Here is a 25,481-nt window from a genome sequence, read left to right on the forward strand (position 1 = left end):
ATGCAAATTTGAATTCTCATAGAGCAGATTATTTTTTGAAATTTCCAATTTTGAAGCTTTCATTTTAAAAATGTCGACGAATCCCGAGAAATTAATTTCGCCTAAGAGACGTTGTGCGAGTAAATAGAAAAAAAGGAAAAAAAAAAAAAAAGGAAGAAGAATTGGTGGCATAGGGGTCGCCCTAAGTGGGCAAGTGGACAAATGTTTTTGTTTTGTTTCCCTGAGCCTGCATCTTCTAGAGGCTCCCGCGTCTATGATTTCGATCAGCATCAACTAATGACAACTCCCATCTCCATCAACCTTTCCTCTTCTCGACAGCTGCCCAAGGTCTGCTGAGCCCATTCCCTGCAAACTGCTATTCTGTTGAGCCAGCCTCTGCAACGACCAGCTCTTCTGCAACCCTTCTTCCATCTGCACGGCAACTCCCTGCAGCTCTGCAATCCATCACCATCACCTTCCCATTCCTCTTCTTTTTCCTTTCCTTTTCTTTCCGTCTGGTTTTTTTCTTCCGCAGTAACCATAATCGGATCACCAGACACCAGAGGACCATTGATCACCTTCCCTCCCTCAGCCACCTTCTTCATTCCTCGCGTCCCTGACACCTCCTTGAATCACCACCACCTTTCCTCGGTTATTTTCAGTCCATTACACCCCACAAATCGCCATGGCAGAGCACCCTGACCATTAATCTTCCATCCCTCAGCTCGGGGACTCTCTCCCTCTCTTTTCTTTCGGCTGCAACACAGACATACACAACCATGCACAACTCATCTCCATCGACTTCAACACTCTTTATCTCTCAGTCCATCACCCCGCAACTCCAGTCCCCTCTCTAACTCCTCTTCCCTCGACCAAGACACTGCTCAACTCACTCCATAGCCCTCACGTTCACCATTCCATGCTGACCACAGCCATTATCGTCTCCTGAACTTGATCGTCATCATCACCGTCTGCCCACAGCACGATCGATCCTCATTAGCTTTTCTGTCCCTATCGGCTACAGAGAACAGACCATCACGGTCCACCATCAACTTCACCAGCTCAATCTCCACCCTCACCCCTTCTTCTCTCATTCTCGGGCATTTCCTCTCCCTCTAGCCATTCTGTCACCGTCCCCCTTTCTTTTTCCCCTTTTTTTTTTCCCTGAATAGAGCTGCTTTTTCCTCCATCAGTTCTACTGCCCTCTCTCGAACTCTCTCTCTCTCCCTCCCCCTCTTAACTCCGGAGTTCACACAGGACAGAGAGTTGCTACTACTGCTCTCCTCTTCTTTTTCAAGTTGTAACTGTTGTTGCTCCTCCCTTGTACCCGTTGAGCTGCCACCATTGCTCGTCTTCAGTCGTTGGAGCTGTCCAACACTTACCTGAGATTGCTCATTGCTACCGCTGCTGTGATGCACACCCTCCTCGAGCTTCCCCGCATCTCCTAGAGTTGAGCTAAGTCTTGAGCTCCCTCTCTTCCTCCCGTTCTCTGCTCTGGCTGCCATTATCTGCTGTTGTTCTGTCATTTTTTTCCTTTCTTTTGCAGGCTTTTCCCGAGCTCCTTCGAACTCTGTTGCTACTGTCCCTCCTCGAGGCTGTGGTGACTAGTCTGTTTCTCTTGAGGTTCGGTTTTGTGGATTCCCGAAGCTCCACGTAGTCCTCTCGACACTTGCTCCAGGAAAGGTATAATAACTCGATCTTAGTAGCATGATTAGGGCCTATTCATCGGTTGATTCGATGACTATGTGAATAATGTTGATGTGAAACGGGTGTTTTGATTGAAATTAGCACGAATCGGTTTGTTAATATGAACTCGACTCTTTAAAACCGAGATATGCGATGATAAGAACCGACACGAGCTCAAATTTGAATATCTAAAAGTATCAGCCTTAAGATCGGTTGTATGAAATGGAAATAAAATCATGTGAATTGAATTTCGTGCTCACTTGGCTTTAAGGAGTAAAATCCACTAAAAGCATCAAAACAGGCTTAACTCATCATTCGAGCGTAAAATCAGTAATTTAAACATCGATGTGGTTTTTGCATTCCCATGATTTGTGTGTTTGGAGTGTTTCTTGTTAACTAATAATTTAATCCAGTTAACCCTTCAATCAAACCCTAACCATTAAATCAACCCCTGAACGCTTGCAAGATTTGATTCGGTGGCAACAATAAAGACTAGAAAGACATCATCAACCTAGGCAATAAACATACTTCACGCAACTTATAAAACCTAGATCATGAATCACCATAATAAGGAATACAAACTTGACCATCCATATCTCTATTATTTGCTACTACTACTAATTCATCTAAGCAATTACGGACTTAGAAGTGTTAGCTAGCACTAGACATCAAGCAAAGCTAAATAGTTAGACTCCTATACAACTAAACTCGAAATCATAAACATGCAAATATTGATCAATCATGAATATTAAAGATTAGCAAATTAGAATTCTATTAAGCATAAGAATCGAGTTTCATAATCGTAAATTCATGGTTCCATTCCTCCTTCTACTATATAAACGAATTACTCCATCATGGTTCTTGAATCAAAAGATAAAGAAAACAAGAACACAGAAAAACTCATGATTGCTCCTTCGTTGGTGGCAATCTAGACTCGAAAGCTCAAGTTGCGACTCTCGTCAACTCTGATTTGACCTCGGAAAAGCACCAACATCAATAGCTCTGAATTTTTCTTCTTTCTCCCCTTCTCCACTTGTGTGTAGAAGAGACTCTCTTTATGTCAAGTGAGCAACCTCGGAAAGTCTAATACATTCCTTCTTTTCTAGCATGCAATTAATCACAATTGACCTTCCTCATATGCAGAAGTTTCTTTCCTTCTTCACATAACCATGGCATATTATCTCCGGTAATTAAGAGTTGTCCACCTTCCATTCTTCATCCAAATCTGCTGGATATGCAAGATATTCCGAAACTTTCCTTCCAGCAAACACCTGATTACACCAAACACATTATAAATATATGGAAAACCCAAAATAAGACAAAACATAACTGAAAGTGAAATAAAACTCAACAAGAGATATAAGTCGGGACAATAAATATATGATCATTATTACACTTACCGAATTTTCCCACACTTATCCTTTAGTCGTCCTCAAACAAAACTAAAACGGAAAATTATATATCTCCATGTACATTTAAGAGCAACACATATCATAAATGAGGAGTAAAATTAAGCCATCCAAGAATATAGAGTTATTATGAATAAATTTCCTCCATACGAACTCAAGAGAGTCAATATGATATTCTCCACAAGTAGCCTAACATGTGAATACAATAAGGGTTTATTGCACTATATAACCTAACGTTGACATATATTTTTCGATATATTCCAACGTCGTTTTTTTGTCTGAGGTATCCCAATATTACTATTTTTGTTTCACCAACTATCCCTGGGGCTAGATTGTGACATCAAATTAGCAACGTTGGGATATCTCAAGTAAAAAATCGATGTTGGGATAGATCTAAGAATATCTGTCAACGTTAAGCTATATGGTGTAATATACCCATACAATAAATCCTCAAAAGGATAAATGTTTACATTCAACTCTCTAGTGTTTAGGCTATGTATATGCATTCAATTCAATTCCATGAATATGCACTATCACTCATCTTTAATACTCAGCTAAAATGCCAACATGAATTAGAAGGACGTTTCATTTGGTTGTAATGCGGCTAGATTTTATGTGGGGAGAAAAGTGGCTAAACCCAGATTATTGTAACCCAAATAAACACGAGGATAACACCGATAATAGCACAAACCTCCATTCTCAAACTATGAACCCTCACAAAGGCTTAAACCCATCTTTTTTTAAAAAAAAACTCAAACAAATCTCAAACACTCATCTTCATATACTACACCCTCATTTAAACACGAGTCTCGAGTGCCTATACATCTTTTTCTTTGCTATCACTTTTTTCTTCTGTTGTTTTTCTTTTTCCTTTCATTTCTTTTTTTTTTCAATTTAGTTCACTTTCCTTTCACATTTGGAAAATTTGATTAATCTATTCATATATTCTTTTTAAACTCAACCCATGTTCTTCTTGGACCTTTAAAGCAATGCATTTTTTTTTTTCATGTTATTTCTGTTCGTTTCTTTTATGCTTTTGGGTGATTTCCTCCTTTTGCATGATAGAGGGATATAAATGCTCATCCATGGGTTGCCTCCCAAGCAGTGCATTTGTTTAAAGTCGTTTCCTCGACTTCCTGCTTCATCAAGTAGTTTCGTAGAAGGGTTTCAATCTCAGCGCATTGGCCCCCTTTGATGTAACTCTTAGGTCTTCTATCCATGAAGGTGGAAATCTTGGCTCTGTAATTGTTAGACAGCATATTTTCGGAATTTCCGAAATGAGTCATCAAGTGCTGGCCGAAATTGACGCAATTGGGTCTGGACCCATTGTAAATTTGGGTCGAATGTTTTTAGCATTATTTGGAGGCCCAAACAAGGAGTCCTGCAGGCCCGTATGTGGGAGGATTTGTGCGTCTGATTATTTGGATAAGGGAAGACGATGTAGAGGACAAAACCATATTTTTCACATGTGAACTTGCGACTCAAAGAAAGCAACAACCTTTGCTGAAACTTTGGCCATAAGAATGGGAACTAAAGAGCATCATGTGGAGATCGTTGGAGAGGTCAGTTGAAGTACTTGCTTCGCAAGGAGGCCAACTCTATAAATAGGAAGACACACTCAACCAACGACACACAGCAGACAACTTGCTCGGCTTACATTCTTCAGCAGCACTCTCTCCTTCTGGCACTTTCTTTTCCAGTTGTTTAGTTTGTTTTTTTTCTTTTTTCTTTTTTAGGTGTTCCGACAAGCAGTTATTTCGTTTATTTGTGTTCCGGCAAACAGTTTGTCTATATTTGCCATGTTCCGACAAGTAACAGTCCTTGTAAGTACTCATTGCTACTGAATAAAGCTCGTTTCATTTAATTCCTTGCCAGCTCGTGTTTTTGCATTCAATTGATTTCCCGCGTTTTATTTAAATTTTCAAGAAATTTCTATGTCCTTTTTCAGAGCAAGGCATAGAACCAATCACTTTCGTTTGATTAGAAGTAAGATTTGCGCACAACCACTTTCGAATGAATCTTTTTATCAAAGGATAAAAAAAAATGGGTCCAGATCTCCTGTATGTCGGGACTTTAGTCTTTGGCACGCCTGCAACACCTGACCCCGAGTCACGGATTTTTAAGTCAACAGTAATACAAGCAACAGTCGATTTAGTAAACTGCTCATGAGAGACAAACTGCACATCGCACATTGAGAATAAAACGCCTTAATTATGTCTGCCTTAGTTGCACACATGGGCTCCATTTCTCATAAAGTCCCTCACTGCCTGATCAGTAAGGATATATAGCTTACACTCCTACCTCCACATACCGGAGATAAAAGTGAGGCAGTGTGGACTTCCAGTCTGTTAGGCAGTATGGCTAGATTCAATGACATCGCAGCGAGAAATTTGTCCGAGTATTGTCCTATGTGAAGGGTTTAGAACCTTTGGACAAGAGTGTGAAAGAAGTACTATTGACTTCGCCAAGGAAGAGCTCGGATGGAAAAGAAACCAGAAACCGGAAAAGCCATACCACGTCTCATGCTCCCTCGAGGAAGCCCAAAATTATACCCATCAGCATATTGCCGCCTTGCCTCCATCCGTAGACCAAAGAGCTGCTTTGATCTCATCCGCTGGGGTTTGCTTGCTTATACGAACTCTTTTGTCGAATTCAGGGGAATCTATGCACTTCAAATTCTCTGTAAATTCCGTAAAAAACCTGCTGCATTGTTAGGTCGGAGTGATCCAAAAACTCAAGCCAACAGCTCTCTAGATAACAGAAGCAGGACCATTTATCATGTCCCCCATATTTATGTTTAAAGGCATCACACTTAAACACCTTTTCTGTCCCTCTTGATCTTGAAAGCAGGATGGCCACCTTTTCTCTGGTCGTGGCTGTCTTGGTGTCGCTGGGATACGATTCAACCCGTTGTCTAGGGAAGAATTTCCCCCGAGTGCATAATGTATAGTAAGATTGTAGTCTTCTGTTCATTCTGCCATCATACTTGATAGACCAAGAACCTGAGTTGAAACTTCGAATCATAACCTAACCTGAGCCTAAGATGGCCATCCTGCTTTCAAGATCAAGAGGTACAGAAAGGGTGTTTTAACCGTGATGCCTTCAAACATAAATATGGGGTACATGATAAATGGTCTTGTTTCTGTTATCCAGAGGGCTATTGGCTTGAGCTTTTGGATCACTCTGACCTAACATTGAAGCAGTACTTTCACAGAATTTACAGAGAATTCTGAAGCGCAGAGATTCCTCTGAATTCAATGAAGAGTTTGTGCAAGCAAGCAAACCACAGCGGATGGGATCAAAGCAGCTCTGTGGTCTGTCAAGTCTGATGGCAGAATGAACAGAAGACTATGATCTTACTATACATTCTGCACTCGGGGAAAATTCTTCCCTAGATCACGGGTTGAATCATATCGCAGCAACACCAAGACAGCCACCACCATCCAGCCATTATTCGATTGTGGGTTGTATCATGTTCATATTACTGCAATGGAACCGATCTCAATCAAATTCGTTCCTCCAAACAATGTGTATTTGCAAAGCATCACATACCCCATAGTAGAAAAGTATAGTTTTATATCAACTCCACTCTACATGATGAAATAGCATATCTGACCATTGTTCCTAGGAAGACCACAGGCCAAGTTTTTAGTTCCCAGTCATCGTATATATGGCATAACAGTGTCACCATACAATATTAGATTCACCAAAAGAAAAGACATAAACAGCGCATACAAGCTAAATATAAGATCTACAAAACATTAAACTCACCACCCAATTGACATTCAAGAAGATGTTGGTTCAGGGGATCCAGCACTATAGAGATTGCTCAAGTAACTGAAAATTTACGGTTTTTTGTTTAATAAAAAGGCAAACAAAGAGTAATTGTGCAAAAGCATCTCAGTTGCAACTGAATGTATCTTCACACTCAAACCACTTGGTAATTGTCCGCAATCAGGTGAGTCCTTTGAGAAAACTTGGGAGGAGGTCCACCTCTCAGAGGCAAGATGTTCACAACCTGCCAAGAAAAAAGGAATATATCACTTGCAGCTTATAAGGGCCTCTCACTCGGCAAAAACTTAATAAACGTCTAGAAATGAAAAATAGTGGCAACTGAGGTTTCGACTGCATTGGGGTATGTTAGTTTTTATACTCTAGCAGTGACATCGTCTCGGTCATTCTAATTCAGAACTCATCAAGAAGGAAGGAGCCACGATACACAAGGAAAAATAAATATCTTGATTTCTTTTGCCGAATAATTCTGATGAAGACAAAGTAAGGGATCTTAACAGACTCTAATGCAAGACTGGGAAGAGTAGAATGGATATACAACACACCTTTAGGTCACTGAAAGTACTGGTAGCTGCAAACTGCACTGATATTGGGAAAAATGCTGAAGAATCTGCTGGAGGAACAACGAACTCCATCGATCCACTGCCAAAAATGAAAAATTAATATTTAGGAAATTATGGTAAGACCATGAATAAGAGTAGTGTAACCTGGTGCATACGAGATAGAAGCGAAAGCAGTATTAGTAGTTGCGGTCACTTGTACCTGCGATTTGAATTGTCAATGAGAAGTATCGACCACTCCAAGATGGAATTCCTGGAGTCATATCTGCACACAACCAAGAAAGTATCTTAGCCAAGTGGAAATGCTAAGCGGGACGAAAGTATGATGAATATTATATATATGTGACAGACTTGTTAATTATAAGTAAAATTTGAAGGAAGAGAACCAAAGGTCTTTATGATTAACCCTCATATGAAACAAAAGGTGGAGAAGACATCATAAAGATGGTACAATTAGCTAAAACCCATGTGCAAATAGCCAGAAAGTGTTCAGTTTCACAAAGGCAAACCTAGGCCCAGCATATAATGGTTGAGGACATAGAACTTGTTTAAATCTAATGAATGGTCAAGCATCAATTATTCTTAAAAGAACAGGGAGAACCTGCCTCCAAAAGAATGAGTACAAGCAGTAAAGCCTTGCAGTACATGTGGTCAGTGCTTATGGAGAAGTTTTGCCGTGAAACAAACAAAATGACATGCACCCATTCTTTGGTAAGATATAAATGCACAATAAAAAAGCAATTCCATTTCTGCGATTGCAACTAATATCAATCAGAGAACTATCCCATTTTCTTACTATCACAAAATTGCTGTCTAAGCCATAAATGTGTGTTTGGGAGAGTGGAAATGGAGGGATTTGGAGGGCGAGGGAAAGCCATTTAACAGGAGTTAAGTTTTGGAGGGGGAGAGAGATGAAGGGAGATAGAGGGAGAGCAAATAGACATATTATGTCAATCCAATCTGGGGGAATTTGGAAGGATAGAGATGTTGAAATATATAAAATTTTCATTTGACGATTCTAACCCTTACATACAGAAAAATAACAAAATAATGTTGTTCACTAATGTTAGCAGGAGCATCTTTTTTTTTCCCCTCTTCTTTTACTCAGATCAGTAAGAGCAGTAACAGTTTGTTAGTCAACTACTATTATCTTAAAATAATTATTTCAAAAATATTTTAATTTCCAATTTCAGTAAATGTGATTATTTGAAAATATATTATCATAACTTTGTGATTTTTTCTGTAACGAGAATCAAGTTCCATTTTCATGTTACAGAACAGATAATTTCTTAAAGAGACCATATTTTCTTGATTTTCTTTTCATTAGAAAAGGACTTTCATTAGCAAAAGCAGCATTCTTTTTTTGCTAATAATTTTTGTTACCATCAATTTGGCCAGATCAGCAAAAATATTCTTCCACATGTAGCACTAAGTCTCTGATGGTCATGTTGTTAATTTCACTTTTTATAAGAACCTTTTTTTTAATTGTATATATAATAGGGAAAAAAGCTAAATTTATATAATTGGAAAAAATACGATGATGCAGCGATAGAGTGGCCAGTTACTATTTGAACGTAAAGCACCTTAATAGTATCAAACTAGAATCAGTACTGTAATTTGAAATTAATAAGGACATAATTGTCCAACAACATATGATTACCTTATTTTCTCTCCTTTCCCTCCTCTCCCTCCCTAAAATTTCTCTAAATCAAGAACCCTATTCTCCTCCAATTCCTCTCCTTCCCTTCCCTCTCCTCCCCTCTCCTCCCCTCTCCTATCCTCTTCCTCCCTGAAAAACTCCCAAACATCATGTAATCAAATCTCACTTGGCTCCAACAGAGTTTGCATACAACTAGAAGGAAAATCCACAGGAGGATTACGTTAAATTGCTTGAACATTATCTACAAGTAGAACATATATGTTCTTTTATCTGAGGTACACGAATATTTTAGAACAAGATATAAGATGTAAATGCAGGTAAGGCATGGGTTCATGGGTCAATGATTCTGGTGTCTGAACGGTTCCAAATGTATCTATTATTCAAAAGAAAATAAAAAATTTCAGATATTATTCCAAATATAATTGTATTTATTAATATTATATATGTACAAATAATACCCTTGACCAAAATGGTTCATCCTTTTGAAGTGCATGTGGTTTTAACTTCTATCGTGTTACAACAGTTAGACTTTCTGTATACTTCACCCTATCCCACATAGTGGGGTTAGAATTGTCGGAAATTGCTCAAGGAGTATACAAGGGAATTAAATCACATAAACTCTTATTGTAGTAACCCTACAAGCCCACAACTGCCACTTCATTACTAGTCTTTTGCCGTCATCTTCTTTACTTCTCAACCTCAAAATTCTCTTCTCAGATAAAACTAACTTTTTGTATGATGGTTAAAGCTGAATTCCAGTCGCTAAAGGATCTAACAAGGGATTATGTAGTTGATCCATTCATGGTCTTAAGAATAACGTGTTTTCAACCCATCTAACTCATCAACCAATTTTAGATATTCAAAAGAATGTACTTCCAGAAAAATTTCAACAATCTGACACTAGTCCAGTCATACCGTTTATCAACCTATCTTAGTGCCATGGTAATTTCTTTTTAAAAATCATTATTGTCAATTCATATCTGAATCTACAGTAGCATTAAAGTTCTGCATTCCATAATATGTACAAGTATATCCATGTGGCTGAAATAACAAAAAGAGAGAAAATCTAGCCACAAGATAATCAAAAGAACTGACCTCCATTCTCCATCAATCTGTCTCACATTTGGTGCTTCACGAAGAGCAGGAAGTGGTACTGAGATCACAACATTTCTTAGATCAAACATTGTTGAGGCTTCATATTCAATACTGACATAGGTTTCATTTCCAGACACGGAAGGCCAGCAATTGACTGCATCAGTGACATTACCCATTAACATCATTAACATATAAAAGGGATCAGATAAAGCAGCTAAACACTTTGACCTACTTGTCAGGGGCACCATTGACTCATCAACGCTTTGCATTCTCCACCTTAAAAGACCAACACCTGCTACATCACCAGCTTGGCCAGTGGGAAAAGGCCTATTAGGATCTTTCAGGCCAAGAATATTTTCATTTGAGAAGAGCTCTTTGTTGATGTTAGGGTGTGTCTTGAAAAGGATGCCTGGATTACCCCCAGTTTCAACCTGGGAATAGAAAAAACCAAACACAAATAAGCAAAATGAGGAAAGCAAGATCCACAGTATTTGAATTTCTAGGGGGCAAATCACAGCAATTTAATTAAAAAGTACACTTGTCTATGAAAGCCCAAACTTCATACCACCAAGAACAAATACATAATGGGATTTAAAGAAAGGACAGCCAAGGAGGAGCAAGAAAATTTGCCACTCATCATCTAGGTGAATAGCCGCAAATAATGATGAAGCGATTTGAGGGTAGATTTCTTATTACTATATAATATGATAAAAATGGAATCATGAGATTGGAGCCACATATTTACAGTATATGAATCTGTATTCACTATAATCTCATAGAAATGCTCTTCAGTCAAAGACAATGCATACGTGGAGTTTCCACGCAAAAGAATGGGTAAAAATATGGTGAAGCTAACGCTTGCACTAGTAGATTTTCTAAACCACGACCTTTTGACAGAAACTTATAACCATGTCTTTCACTTGCTTGTGATTTGACAGAAATTTTCATCAGTATATATAAGGAGATATCACTTGCAACCAGATTGTAGAACTAGTGGCACGGACATGTCTAACTCTACATCATTCAATGCTCCAAAGCATTATTTCTATAAATGGTGCATGCAGTATAAAAGCCATTATTTCATCCTAAAGGTTTTAGTCCATGAATTGCAGCCCATATGCTAGCATTCAATGGCGTTAAATCAAATCTATCTAGAGAAAGGATGAGAAGTCTGGGGACATTGCATGAAAAGTTTTTTTAAGGAATGTAGAACTTGCTCCTAACAAGAAGTCTATGAGGGATGGATTTTGAACCCAGCACCCTCTGGACCTTGGGGAACTTCCCTCCACTAGCTAACTCTAAGCCCTACTCCATGACCCCACATAACATTTTGTTCCATGTAATTACAAAAGAAAGAGCTAATGGTAGCTGACACACCAACACAACCATCTGGAAAAGCAACTTTCATCAAGAAAGAGAGAGGGAGTCGGGGGAGGAGTACCTGAACTTGGATCAGTCCATCCTCTTGGTTAAGGATCTGGAGTGATAGTGTGCCTTGAACATCAAAATTACTTACTCCACCATCTCGTTTAAGTGTGACATTAAGTTTCTCCTCCACAGTAAGAGTGACAGGATCAGTTGGAGGTGGGGCAGCCGATTTAGAGGTGGCTGCCTTTGGCTGCACATCTTCAAGAATCACTTCACCTTCAGCCTTCAAGCTTTCTAAAAACTGATTTGTTTTCTGGGTTTTACCAAGCTGCATGCCAAGACCTTTGGGAGGAGCAGTGGCAGATGAAGGTGCACGGCCTGCTTATAATTACCATCAAGTTAAAGATCAAATATGAATCAACAGCAAACCTTTTGAATAATCAACCAAAAGATTTAGGAACTAGTTTGCCACATATTTTAGAAAATTGTTTACAAAAATGAAGAGGTACAAACCTTTGGGCTTGCTTGAAAACGAATCCACGTCAGTAGTCAATCCAAATCCAGAACCACTTCCAAAACCACTTCCAGAGCTAGATATGCTCATCTCACTAAAGCTACTCTCAAGTCTTCCAGATCCCATACCTTGCAGACCCTTAAATCCTCCCCTGTCACCCCTAGACTTCTCAATCTGGGAGAACCCAAAAAAAAATACTGAGAACCAGGTTCAAACACCATATGATCATGTAAAGAAGTGAAATCCGGGAACCCCCTTTTTACTAATTCTTGAAAATAATTCCAAAAAGCCTTTTCTTTTCTTCTTTGGTAAAATGAATTAACAGCCTCTTAAAGGAATCAAATATATACCTTGCTTTTGTCGATCTCACTAGCTTTGCGCTTCATCACATCCTTCGTTTCATTAATCTTACTCTGCAAAACTAACTTGTGTAACTTTTCTTCATGGCTCTCCATCTCACAGTATTGCTTGACTTGGGCAACAGTTACATTTTCCTTGTGCCCAAGGGAAATGACTTCATCAAAAGCAAAGATCAACTCGAAAGCTGTCCTGCATATTCCCTCCTCATCTAATGACATAGAATACTCAGGTACCTATTATTGCTTAAGGAATCAACAATTTTATTTTTAATATCACAATGTTAAAGGTCTTTATGGAAATTGCAGTTGTATCAGAAAATATGCCAGTGATAGAAAAGATAGGATCTGAAAGAAAAGGGCCTTAGGCATGTAATCAACATATTAAAAAGATCACAATCGAGTCGACGATGCGCAGTTTCAAGGGATCAGAATTTAGAAGGGTAAAAAAGCAATTGCAAAAAGTCAATTAATATATACCAACAAAACACAGCTACATAGACTTGAACAATCACAAACCAGCAAATAAGGATACAAGCTTGGAGAGAAGTCGAAGGGTATCCAAATCCTCAAGTATATTGCTCTGCTTGTTGGTCACAAGCAGCAAGTACAGCGCTTCTATTGGTTGGTAAACATATCGCACATTCTCAGTTTCAACATATGTATGCTGTTTTCCAGTTCCAACCAACTTTGGAAAAGCAGCAAGCAATCCTTCAATCCTTATTCGAGACATATCAACAAACTGCCTGGACACAAGTACTGCAAGAGGGAGAAGAAAGTCATCAATAGTGGCAGACATAATAAATTAAACACAACAAAAGGAAATCATGACTACACAACTTAACACCTCAAACAGGGTGCATATCGCTAGTTTATCATGTTTCCTCCCACCAAATCAGCTAACCGACTTTCAAATTCAATTTTGCAGTCAGAGTGAAGAATGAGATAACACAACCTACACCAAAACTAGTGAGAAAGGAAACTAGACATGTAGCCAATTCATCACGGCCAAAATTTGGAAAGAGGTTTCATTTATCAACCAGTTTCAATAAAATGTTTAAAGAGAGCCAAAAGGGCATGTCCATAAGAAAAAAGATCATAGAACAAAAAATATGAGCAAGTTATTCAAGAAAACAACTTTGATAACATTGTTTCATTAATCTGTCCATAGTCAGAAATTGGTGAGCGTTAATATTTCACTTGCCATAGTTTTGTACAAAATGGACAAAGTATGAGTGTAAGCTCATCCTGTAGACTCAAGAATATCGTCATGCTATCTACATATTCAACTATAGGGACTCTCAATACCAGAAAATACTTGGAAACCTCCACCCATTACTTAACCACCTGGATCAACTAAGCTTGGACTAGTCCACTCCAAGAGCCCATTCTTTCAGCTTTGTTTCATTTTCCATTTGAAATGTTTTATACAACATGAGACTCGATTACCAAATGAAAACATACCAAGATCAATAATAGCTTATACTGGTTCAAAACAAAAGGATGTCCGTAATAAAATAGAATTACCTTTTCCAGACTTGCTGACTATGGAAGCGGCCAGAACAACCTGCACGTAGGGTAGGATAAATATTCGTAATTATATACAAATAAGCACATTCATAACCTGTATACAAAGCAAAGATTCACAGATTAATTAGGAGAGTCACTGTCCTCCAACACTGCATCATTAAGGGTGAGAACAAAACCCTGTATAATTATAGCTAGTTAATAACAACTTCCCGTAGCTCCAGAAAGGGTCAGTTAAAGATTGATTTCATAGGGATGGCACCATCCGGACAAACTTTTCATGGGCTTAGGAATAGATCCTCGGCTTGATACACTTCTCTAACTGCCCCTAAGCACTCAAAAACTAGGATCCAACAAGCATTTCTATTGTTGCAGAAAGGCATAAACTTCAGGGACTTCAGCATCTAGAACATCTTTTACATTGAAAGTTTTCACAAATCCCAGAAGCAGCCTCAGTGATAGTGAAATAAATGGGGCATCCATTGGGATTAGTAATTGTCTGTACCCATAATAGAAAGATAGAAAATCACATATTTCAGATACAGCGAGATCTATATTCAATTCGAAACAGGAATAAAATCTCACCATCTTCGCTAGCTGAAAGAGGTGAAATCACCAAAAATGAACGGCAGCAGGGAAGCTAAGGACCTGCACCAATCAAAAGTCCAGTAATGTCAGATGAGAACAATACATGCGTAAATCTGATTGACTCGGTTGTGATCTTAATTCATACAGACAACCAACAACAAGAAGTCCCAGTTCCCACAACTCAACAAGAATTCAACTTCATCGGGAATTTCTGTCTGCTATCGGAACATCTAATCGCATTGAGATCCAGTCGGAATCTGAACCGTGAACGCACTTTGCAATGTGCAACTCGGATCTAGCTCGTCGGATCAGGAATAAACGAGAAGACGCGAGACTCGCTGAATCAACGATGATTGAGCTAAGAAAAGCGGGAAAATCAACAAAGCCGAACAGATCTAAACCGAGGCACCAATGAAACGGAATCAGTAACTCAAGAACAATTTGAGAATCGTCTCTCGCGCAGTGGAGGGATCTGAAGGAGGAGGAAGTGAATCACCGGAATTGAATCCTTGACGGCGATGCCGATCGCAGTCTCAAGAAGCAGAGCCAAGCCGCAGAGTACTTGAACGGAAGTTCTGCAAATGTATACGAGAGTGATTGGATGCTGGCCGTTCTTCCTCCTCTCCTTCCTCGGCTCTGTCACTGAAATGAAATCCCCCATTCAAGTTTCGGCGAAGATGGAAATGAAACGCGAAACGTTTCGGTAAATCGGATTGGGCCAGGAAAACTACAATGCTTTTGGGCCCTTTCTCACCTATTTTGGGCTTAACATTTTGGGCTTAACCAGCCCATAACATTCTACGTACCTTTTGCCCCTCCATTCGTATGACTCGATATATTATACTGCACCAAAATCAAGGCAAACTAATGTATACAGTTAATGAACTAACCTTAATGATGAACCCACCCGAGTCACGCAAACACAAAAAATGTAGTACAATAGCAAGTGCATTCCTCTAAGAATAAAAAAGGTTATGCGAACACGAATAGCCCGCTACCGCCAAATGATTTCAGAGATTACGTTTGAGGTGCTTATTCAATTTGTTGACCCTCACAATTCATCCCAGTCGGTTCTTCCTAGTAAAAATCGGTTGTATGCTTTTCTTAAGGTTCTTATAGTCTAACGCAATGGTGACATATCAAGCCACACACTCAAAAACAAGTTGTGGCCTTGGGGGATCTCCCAATGGCGTAACACTATGGCCCTCGAATATGTGCTTTTGAGGAAATTGGAACGTGGGATAATTCATGAAGAGGATCCGAGATTAGAAAGGAACCCGTAACATCAACAATAGACCCTTTTTTGTTGCTTCATTATCAACGACTGCTAATGTCATCACTTTTTTAATATCAATCCCGATAAGTTATATAAAATAGACAAATTTAATTTCTTCTATGGGTCAAATGACTGGTCGGTCTTGTAACTTTCAAAATAGATATCTTAAATCACTAGAAATTAAGCAAGAAACCTCGAAAAGGTATCGTGTATAATGGGTATATTCACGAATCTTAAAATTAAATCAAAGAGAGGCGAAATCGAAGAGAAGGCAAAGGTAAATGAAAATGTAAAGTGGGAGTGGTGGTTGGAATATGACAGTATCATATTAAAATCTGGCAAAGTCATTAGCATATATAAGAAATTCGCAGTTTTTCTTGAATCCAAGGGAGGCTATTGCCCCTAGGCGCCCCCTACTACATTCGTTCCTGAGTATATTAGGTCACATTGTGTTATCAACATATTGAAAATTTTATTTGAATACCAACAAAAGTGTTGGTTGAGTGGTAAGCAGCTCAACCCCGTAAGGAGGAGAACACAAGTTCAAATCCCAGGAATCGCATTTATTAGGAGGGAGAATAACCTTTAATACTCGATCTCCCGACTGGATTAGTCAAATCCCATTGGGCTTCTAGATATCAGGGTACATACCGAAAAAAAAATTATTTGAATCAATCATGTGCCATTATGTTCCACCTCCTTTCGTAACCACTGCCATGAATTTCCTCCTTGAAAACACGACATACAAAACTTTCATCGTCCGATTTTTTACTCTTTATTTGGGGAATTAGTTGATATCCGCGCTATCAATTTTACATATGACAAAAATTAAATAATTAAGATAATATGATGTATAAATGGATATAGATGTTTACGCCCATTTTTCGTATTTCATAAAGATTGTTGAGTCGTGATGTAGAATTGTGATCCTAATGATTTTCCCGAGTTTTAGTTATGCTAGTTCGAATTGGAGGAACATGCCGTGTTTATTTTTGCATAATATGAGAACTCTAAAGCTCAGTCGATTGAGGGCAAGTTTGAGTCTCCACCAAGATTCGAGATACAAAAACTCCAATTCTCGATAAGTTGTGTGCGCGTTTGATTTTGGGTATTCAAGCAAAGCCTAGGGGGTCAAATCTTTGCCTCAGCCCACGTTCAAGGAGCTACAAAGAGTTTGCTCGAGCTCACAAAAGGGTGCATTCAGCTCTAGTCTAGAAGCTTAAGATGGAAAGGAGTTGACTACAAATATAAAAATAGCGTTTCTAAGGGTGAAAATGCACCTTCAAGCAAAGCTAGGGTGTTAAGCGCAAATCTAGCAGTCCATGATGGGTAATCAAGCTTTTCATGACGTTTATTATAAGGATGAGTCGCCGATAAGAGCTACAGACCATGGAGAAATCTATCTTTCTAGAGCTGAGATGCGCCACTGAAGTTTAAATGAAAGGTCGATGCATTCAGATGCCGTGCTGAGAAGGTTTCGCACCCTTATCTAATGTGTTCCAACTCGAGAAAAGCTCTCAGTGCCGCCTGCGAACATCCCCAAAAAGAAGTAGCAGGGGGTTTCAACATCCAAAGGACCCTCAACGTTTAACTCGATCACTAAAACGCCATGAACAACGACAATGACAAATGGTGAGACTCGTGGCCAGCCAATAAGGTTGTCCCGAGCATAGAGAGCGCCAACAAGAGAGGCTTCCCGTGAAGATGGAGCTAGATATACTCCACAAACTGAGTAAGGAAGAGACATCCCTCGTTAGCGGGACTCCCGCAGCCAAGGAGTCGAACAAAGAGAATAGCCGAAGCTTTGGGTTCGAGCGAGTGCCAAAAATTTTGTACAACAACAAAGTTATGATGCTTACAAACACCATGGCTAAGCTCAGTCGTACGGACAACGATCTTGTCAAGATAAGAGTGATGACCACAGACTTTAAAGAAGCTATGACCAATACTTGGGGGTTCATTCCGTTGGCATCGTGGTGGGATCGAAGTTGATTTTAGGAATGAGAGGGCTCGCGAGGTTGTTCTAGTTGAGCCAAGGTCGTTTTCTATCAATTCTCTTGCTTCGGAAGCTAGGTACTACGATGAAGAAGTTGACCTCATTCGTTTTGAAAGTTTAGATGCATTCCAAAGGCCTATCGGAGTTATGGATATGAGAAAGCTTGATCTATGTCAAGATTCCTTCAACTCCATTATTCCTTTACCTTGGTTCACGTTGCTTGTTGCACCCCTATTAAAGAATATGCCGGTTATGGAAGAGATGGAGTGAATATGCCGACTCACGGCGATGAGCCAATGGCCAAAGCCACGGCTACCATTCAATGTCTCTTGAACTTCTATGCGGAAGAAGCTCGAGAGACCAAATTATTGAAGATCCAACCAGAGCTAAAGTGGGCGGACTCACAAGAGACAACAGGTAAGTTGGATGACCTTAAAGCTAAGGTACAAGATCATTTGGAGGAGGTAAACTTGGGTATCGAGAAAAACTCGGGAGGTTTCATATGTAGCTCATCTTCTTGACAGTGACTGTAAGCTTCGGATTATTGATACTTTTTATGGGTTTAAGGATTGGTTTGCATGAGTGTATTCGGAGATGCCAGGGTTGAGCCGTGATCATGTCGAGCATCAACTTCCCATTAAACCTACCAGTCTTTCAAGCAACATCTGAAGTGGATAAGAAACAAGTGGATTCAGAGATTAGGCCAAATCATAGCCTAGATAATGCTGCCAGCCAAGGTTGTTTTCACTGCCATGTGATCATAGGTGCTACACATGCTTAGTAAGGCCACGATCGAGAAAGAAGTACTGACCGTCATAGTTTCAGCCATTATTTTCCAAATTTGCACAACTTTTCAAGAAATTTCATATCTTTCTCTAGAAAGCTCGGATTTAGGTGATTGAGGATATTACGAAAAGCTAAAAGAGAGATCTACGACTTTCAGGTTTTGAGTTCAACATGTTTCACATCACAATATATTCGAAATTGAGGTTGAAGTAGAGCCAAAACAGAGATACGTAATTGCAGGGTTAGGCACCAAAGTTGCAGTTCACTGCCTTTGCTCATCTGTTCAAGAAAGCAATGGTTATCCAGTCGTGAGGTGCACTCTCCTTCATCCTTTCATGTGTTCATTATATTTTGAGTTCGTACGACAAGTTATTATTATACATGTCACATCCCGCTTAATGTTGTTTCGCCCGAATACACATGCGGGACTATTGTTTACCCTCATTTTTTGTATTTCATGAAGATTTGTCAAGTCGTGACATATAATTGGCGATCCTAATAATTTTTTCGAATTTTGGATATGCTGGTTCGAATTGAAGGAACGTGCTGTGTTTATTTTGCATGGGCCAATTCAATTTAGAACCCAAGTCTAGAAGTCAAGCCCAAGAGTTAATGAGGGAGGCCAAATGACTGCCCAATATAAAGACATATACGTATATGCGTGTCTATGGGCGTGCATATTTAACAGAGAGACGGTGGAGATGTAATTGGCAATCAAATTTAATTTTGCGAAGCAATCATGCCATATTCTCGTGATATATTCGCGTTATCTTTGATTTTAGGAAATCAAATGAGCAAAATATTATTCCAGTTTATTTGGGTTGTGTTTGGTTTTAGAGTTAACTAGAGTTAAGTTTTGATTTTAATTGGGTTGTGATGATTGTGTTGTTGAATTATGAGAAAAATATGAAAAAATAATAAATAGTTAAGAGAAAGTAATGATTATGTTATTGAATTTTAGAAAATGTAATGAATAGTTAAGAGAAAGTAATGATTAGTTGAGAGAAAGTAATGATTGTGTTGTTGAATTGTGGAAAAATTAATGAATAGTTGAGAGAAAATAATGATTGTATCGTTGAATTGAAAATAAATGAAATAGAGTTAAAATCAGTTGTGTAACCAAACAAGTTTCAAATGTCTTACTTTTGGCAATTTGGGTAGTTTAAATGGGTATTTCATATTTGATTTTATCTTGATATCTCTTAATTATAGGCGTAATAGACTTTCTAAGAGTTCATGTAAATGCCTATAAATACGTGAATCGAAATTCGTTATAAGGGTCCACGACTAACATATCAATCTACTCTTTACTTATCTTTACTTTTCTTGCACTTCGTTTTTACCTATCTTTATTTTCCTTGAACCTTTACCTTTTCCTCACACTTTTAAATTCACCGCACTTCCTTTATCGTACTTTCGATTCCCGTGCTATCTTTCCTTTAATCGATTGCCCTTGGATCGAAGCATTTTCATTCTTGGAGCTCTAGAGCATCAAGACGAAGACTTTTATAATCTTCGACAACGATTCCCGAAGTTACTCAAGGATAACTAGAATTAGTAACTTTCTCAAATTCATAACTCAGTTTACTGAGTTGAATTGGCTGAGAAGTAATTAAGCTTGCTCATGGACCGCTTGATTAATTTCGGACTTGTGCTCTTGCGTCGATAATTGGTGAAGAACTCATAATAGCTAAATTCCCAAGCCATTAGATTGTCTGAGGAGCACTTTAATTTCAAAAATTTAAAACATTGCCGCCATTCAATCCCTCAGTCTTTTGAGGTCATGGCACATGCTTTGCATTGGTGGGGCCGGTTGGTTATGTGTCAACTTCTTGGAACTGCTTCTTGGCACGACTGGATCATCACACATGTTGCTGATTATGTGTCGAATGTATATGACGTGAACAATAGATAGAAGGAAATTATATTTTTAAAATCCTATATTTATCAAATAGACATAATCAATATTACAAAATGTGAAAATAACTAAATATTATCAAACTAATATGTAATCTAGTCATGCGATATCATATGTATAGAGTGTCGGTGATTTTATAATATGAACCCAAGGATTGGCATATGTTGCTGTAAGACTTATCCCATGGAGTTTGCAAGGAATTCATTGTGCGTTGTGATGATTAGTTAGGAGGAATCCGAATAATCCTGATGCAAATTATAGAAGAATATATATCGTAATATGCATTACGTAGCGAAAAATGGGAGATTTAGAGTGTTTGAAATTTACCATGAATAAAATTCTGATGCAAATTGATGAATTTTTCCTTCGTATTTATAAAGAAATTGGTACATCAAACTTGAAAAATATCACTGAAATTGAGGAATTTTTCAAAATATCAAGAAATCGTTTAATTTTTCAAAGCAATAATTAGGCATACAAATAATATGGATGAATAATTAAAATACCTTAAATATGGACAAAAATAAATAAAATTCATTGAGCTGTAATTAAAAGCTCAACTAACCGCGAAGATGAGGGTTGTCAAATGTATTGATTCGAGCTAGCAACAACCTTTTATCAAACTGAGGGATCCCAAATAAAACTCTCACATCCCGCTCTTCAAGTTTTATATATTATATATAGAGGTGACAGTATGCGTTGCGTGGTTATATTTATCAATTTGTTTATAACCAATTGAAAATAATCAATATCTATACATAGTGTGAATAATAAAGTAAAATAAAAAGTTATGTACTGAGTAGATTTATCACAATAAATTGCAAATGAAAGATGATAATATTATAGTGTTATAAAAATGTAAACAAAATCTACATATATATAAATCAACCTTAGAGAAATAAAGGTCTAGGAAAAACTAAAACAAACTGAAGAAATGTGTAAAATGAATTTTTACGTCCACTATTTATAGGATATATTTAGTATATTGAATTTGAAAAAATATCTCGGATCTCGATGAGTTAAAGTAATTATCGAGAATATTTTTAATTTTTCAAGAAGGTTCATAATTATATATCACACTACTAAAATTTCTTCAATTAGCCGGGAATATTATCAAAAGAAAATCTCTAGCTAATTTTCTCTCAAAATCCCGTCGCTAAGCTGATCGTAAGCCGCCAGAAAGATTTTCTCATGACTTACCGGCGGTCTATTGACGAAATTTTCTCCAAATAACTTATCGATGAAAATTTCCTCGATAAGTCATCGATAGGTTAAAATAAAAAAAGGGTTAAATGCACTTTGCCTCATGACCTATGAAATTTGGCAGAGTGCCTCCTCACCTAATCCAAAAATAAGCTATGCGACTCCAGGACCAAATTCCGATCAAAATTTCAACCAAAACAAGTCATAGGTGCCTAATTTTGCAAAACAAGTGGGGTTCTATCACTACTGCTGCTACCTACAAGATGCCTCGGGTCTTCGATACTATTGACAATGAGGTCCGAGGCTTCAGGGCTCTGCCCAACACCCCGTTCCCTTCCACTTCGGCCATCTCCAACCACTTCACCCTGTAGCCTCAGTCAGCCCCTCTCCTGTTTCCCAGCATGCGAACGGTTCATGACCTAACGTTCAATTTGAATTCGCAGTTGAATTTGCGTTGTGCTCCTCCTCTTGCACTGATGAGAGAGTTGTTCCAATCCCTGCCATTAAGTGGTGAAGTGTTGTTTGATGATGGAGGAGAACACGATATAGTTGGTGAAGGGAGGGAAGAAGGGTTAGTTCAGGTACAGAATGGGGGAGCGTCAGAGCTCAGAGGGGGAAGAAATGGAACGAAGCAACAACCCACCAATGTGAGGGAGAGGTAGAGCCATATGAAAGAGAGGTTCAATGATCTGAGGATGAGGATTCCCAACTCCCCCAAGGTATGGATCTCCATACTAATTCACCAAATTCAGTAGCCGTTCCTCGTTTTCGTAATTAGGAGCTGAGATTTCTCAGAGCTATAGTATTAATTGATTAGTTGCTAGGCCTGCGGGAAACAGAACCAAATTTTTGGATATGAAGATGTCTAATTTTGCAAAAATCCAATTTTTGATTAATTATTCTTTGTGACAATTTTGCCATCTTCAAATTAATATGTGATCAGCATGTGACTTGTTTTAGCCGAAATTTTGATCAGAATTTGGTCTGAGAGTCGCATCCCTTATTTTTGGATTAGGTGAGGGGGCATTTTCCAAATTTCATAGGTCGGGGAGCAAATTTAATTTCACCTCATAAGTCTGGAGGTAAAGTGCATTTAACACAATAAAAAATAGGAATAGCACCTTATCGAGGGATGTCTCCGGCGACTTTGTGAGGGAAAATTTCTCGATAGTAAAAACAAAAAATCAAATTAGTTTCCCTTTCCGGCGGGCTATCGAGGGATTTTCCCTCGATAAAAAAATCCGGTCAAATCGTTTGACAGTTAACTCATTTCCTCCCTCTCCCCCATTACTCTCACTGCAGTTTTGCCTCACCCTCTCAACGCTTCCTGCAGATCCGTCTTTATGCTCCCCGGCGACTGCTCCGTTCCCTTCATGCCCTTACTTCTCCGTCTCCTCCATGCTCTCATATGCTCGCCCACCGTGCTCGATCAGTCTTCATTGCACTGATCCGAAGCGGCTCTGCTCTGTCTCTCCAGCTAGGGGGGCCGCTCTCCGTCTCCAACTCCTTCATGCACGCCCTCACTGCACTGATCAGTGCATGTCCTCACTGCTCCGTCTCCTTGATCAATGCATGAGATCAGTGTCGATGAGCTGAGATTCGAGCTCAGGAGGATCACTGCCTGACCTCCCCCGGCAGGGCCTCCCTGCCAGAGCGGTGAGGGCAGCTAGCTAGCTAGCCTTCTGACAGAGGAGCTTGACCACCTCGAGCACCAAGCAGGGCAGCTCTGACCACCGCACCCCTGCTCCGACTAGCTAGGTCACAGATCAAGCTTGATTTGGTGCGACCTCCCATGCCTCCCCCAGTGGGGCAGCAGCCAAGTGCATTTAGCACCAAGCAGAGGGATCTGCAGCTGCCAAGCAGCAGCCCAGCAGCCCCTGCCTCCCCCAGCACAAAGCAAATGTCAGGTGCGACCTCCCCCAAGCACAGATCAAGGCCAATATTGGCCTCGACAGAGCCAGCCCAGCAGCAAAACGCCGACAGCAGTTGACGGCCCCAGTAGCCCTCCGGCGACCAGGAGCTGACCCCCAGCCGGCCTGCACTGTTGCATGTAAAAAAATGCTTATATATATTGTTTTATTTTTATTTTGTATATTTTCTTAGTATATTTGCTTAAGATGTATTAAAAGTTTTAAATATATATTTAAAATAATATGTTTCAATATATGAAAGTTATATATATATATATATAAACTTAATTTTCAGTATATAATCTAAATATATATCAATGTTTATAATAGGAATTTTTTGAGGAAAAAAACATAATTATTGTTTTCTTTTTCTGGAAATTCCAACTATATTTTTAGCCCATCAATTATAACTATTTGCGATATGTAATTTCTTATTTCAATTATAGGTGACAAGTGGATTTTCCTCTTAAAGTCTCCATCATTGATCATCGTTGAACTCATTAGAGGTGTGTTGCATTATCATCAAATGAACTATACTTATTCCTGTGCTTCACGTTGTTTTAAAATATTGATTCATGTTTAGGTCGAATTGATTGCACATGACTTTAGCCTAGTCGCCACGATAGAAATGTGGAGAAGGGGGATGAGTTTCGAGAAGGATTGAAGCATTCCCATTATGGTTTCGTTTTCCTTGTTGGTTGTTGCGGAGTAATCAGGAGAATTGCAATTCTTTACTATATGCAACCCCATTGAGCTAATCTTTGCTATAATTTTATTATTGTTGATTAAAAAACTTTTTGGTGTTTATATGATACATATATAAATGTGTTTTCATTAACGTCTGAAGATGAATATGTCTCTACATAGAGAATAGATGTATAATAGGAATAATCCTGGTCGACGAGGCATTAGGCAAGAGTTCTTTGATGGAGTAGATACATTCATTGCTCATTCTATGCAGCTGAAATATTATCAAGAGGAGAGCAAAATTAGATGTCCATATCGTATTTGCAAGTGTACAACCTTGTTAGTACCCAATGAAGTAATGATGTATTTGTATCGAAAAGGGTTCAAGTCAGATTACCGGTATTAGACTAATCATGGTAAGATTGATCCTAACTCGGGAGCCTCCGGTTTGGCTGCAATTGAACTTGAATTTCTGGAGTCGGATCACCCAGAACGGCCGAAATCGAACATCAACATCCTTACGAGGCAAGTAACGAGGAGAATGAATTGAATAAGTATAAGGACATGGTCTATGACATGGCTAGGGGGGACTATGGGTATGATATGTGATATGAAAATCATCCTAATGCAGAGGCACAGAGGTTTTATGACCTTTTGGATATCTACAATCAACCCATATGGTCGAGCTGTAGTCGACATTCTGCGTTATCTATTGCTGTTAGATCGACGAGAAAATTTTACCCCTTACAGTAACAAGAAATATTCATTTTGAGGTATTTTCAGTCAAATAGGGTGTAAGCACTTCGTTTTGGTCAAGTTTGGTCAAGGATCAGAAAATAACCCAGGCATATCATCAGTCAAAAAGTAGAATTAAGCATAAAGATTTGTGGAGGGAACAACTTCAAGAAGAAGGATTTCAAAAAATACAAGAAAAGTCCTCAAGTGCTTGTCCTAAGCATTTCTTTATTTTCGGAGTCATATTTAAAATAATACGATGGTCGATAATATTTTTCTCAGGGCCTAGAGTATAATTTTTTTTTTTGCAAAATAACATATAATTTCTGAAGATTTTTATTTTAAAAACTAGATTATTCGTATTTTTCTTAAATATCGACACTTTAATTAGTTTTTACTTAAAAAAACACAAAATCTTCGATTACCATATTTCCAT

General features: G+C 38.7%; 1 protein-coding gene and 1 long non-coding RNA gene across 2 annotated transcripts; one reads left to right on the forward strand and one right to left on the reverse strand.

The window, feature by feature from the left end:
* Positions 1-43: 43 nt before the first annotated feature.
* On the forward strand, positions 44-4,941 carry LOC116203837. The gene is made up of 2 exons (XR_004156307.1): positions 44-1,662; positions 4,140-4,941. It is a non-coding gene; the product is annotated as an uncharacterized LOC116203837 (long non-coding RNA).
* Positions 4,942-6,701: 1,760 nt separating this feature from the next.
* Positions 6,702-15,189, reverse strand: LOC116203836 (coatomer subunit delta-like). The gene is made up of 12 exons (XM_031535787.1): positions 15,031-15,189; positions 14,532-14,594; positions 13,947-13,986; positions 12,955-13,178; positions 12,414-12,656; positions 12,063-12,237; positions 11,623-11,927; positions 10,414-10,612; positions 10,182-10,335; positions 7,629-7,691; positions 7,412-7,508; positions 6,702-7,092 (listed from the first exon to the last, which is right to left on the reverse strand). The coding sequence occupies exons 2-12, from the start codon at positions 14,532-14,534 to the stop codon at positions 7,003-7,005; spliced, it is 1,593 nt and encodes a 530-aa protein (XP_031391647.1). The 5' UTR covers positions 14,535-14,594; positions 15,031-15,189; the 3' UTR covers positions 6,702-7,002.
* Between the last annotated feature and the right edge of the window lie 10,292 nt (positions 15,190-25,481).

This window comes from Punica granatum, chromosome 4 (assembly GCF_007655135.1).
Source record: "Punica granatum isolate Tunisia-2019 chromosome 4, ASM765513v2, whole genome shotgun sequence".
NCBI lineage: Eukaryota > Viridiplantae > Streptophyta > Magnoliopsida > Myrtales > Lythraceae > Punica > Punica granatum.

What these genes read in the sequence shown, in the direction of transcription:
- LOC116203836 (XM_031535787.1), bottom strand. An exon ending in GTGAGATCGACAAAAGCAAG is followed by an intron (nt 12,238 to 12,413) that starts GTATATATTTGA and finishes GGGTTCTCCCAG; the next exon opens with ATTGAGAAGTCTAGGGGTGA. An exon ending in CAGATTGATGGAGAATGGAG is followed by an intron (nt 7,692 to 10,181) that starts GTCAGTTCTTTT and finishes GGTTGTGTGCAG; the next exon opens with ATATGACTCCAGGAATTCCA.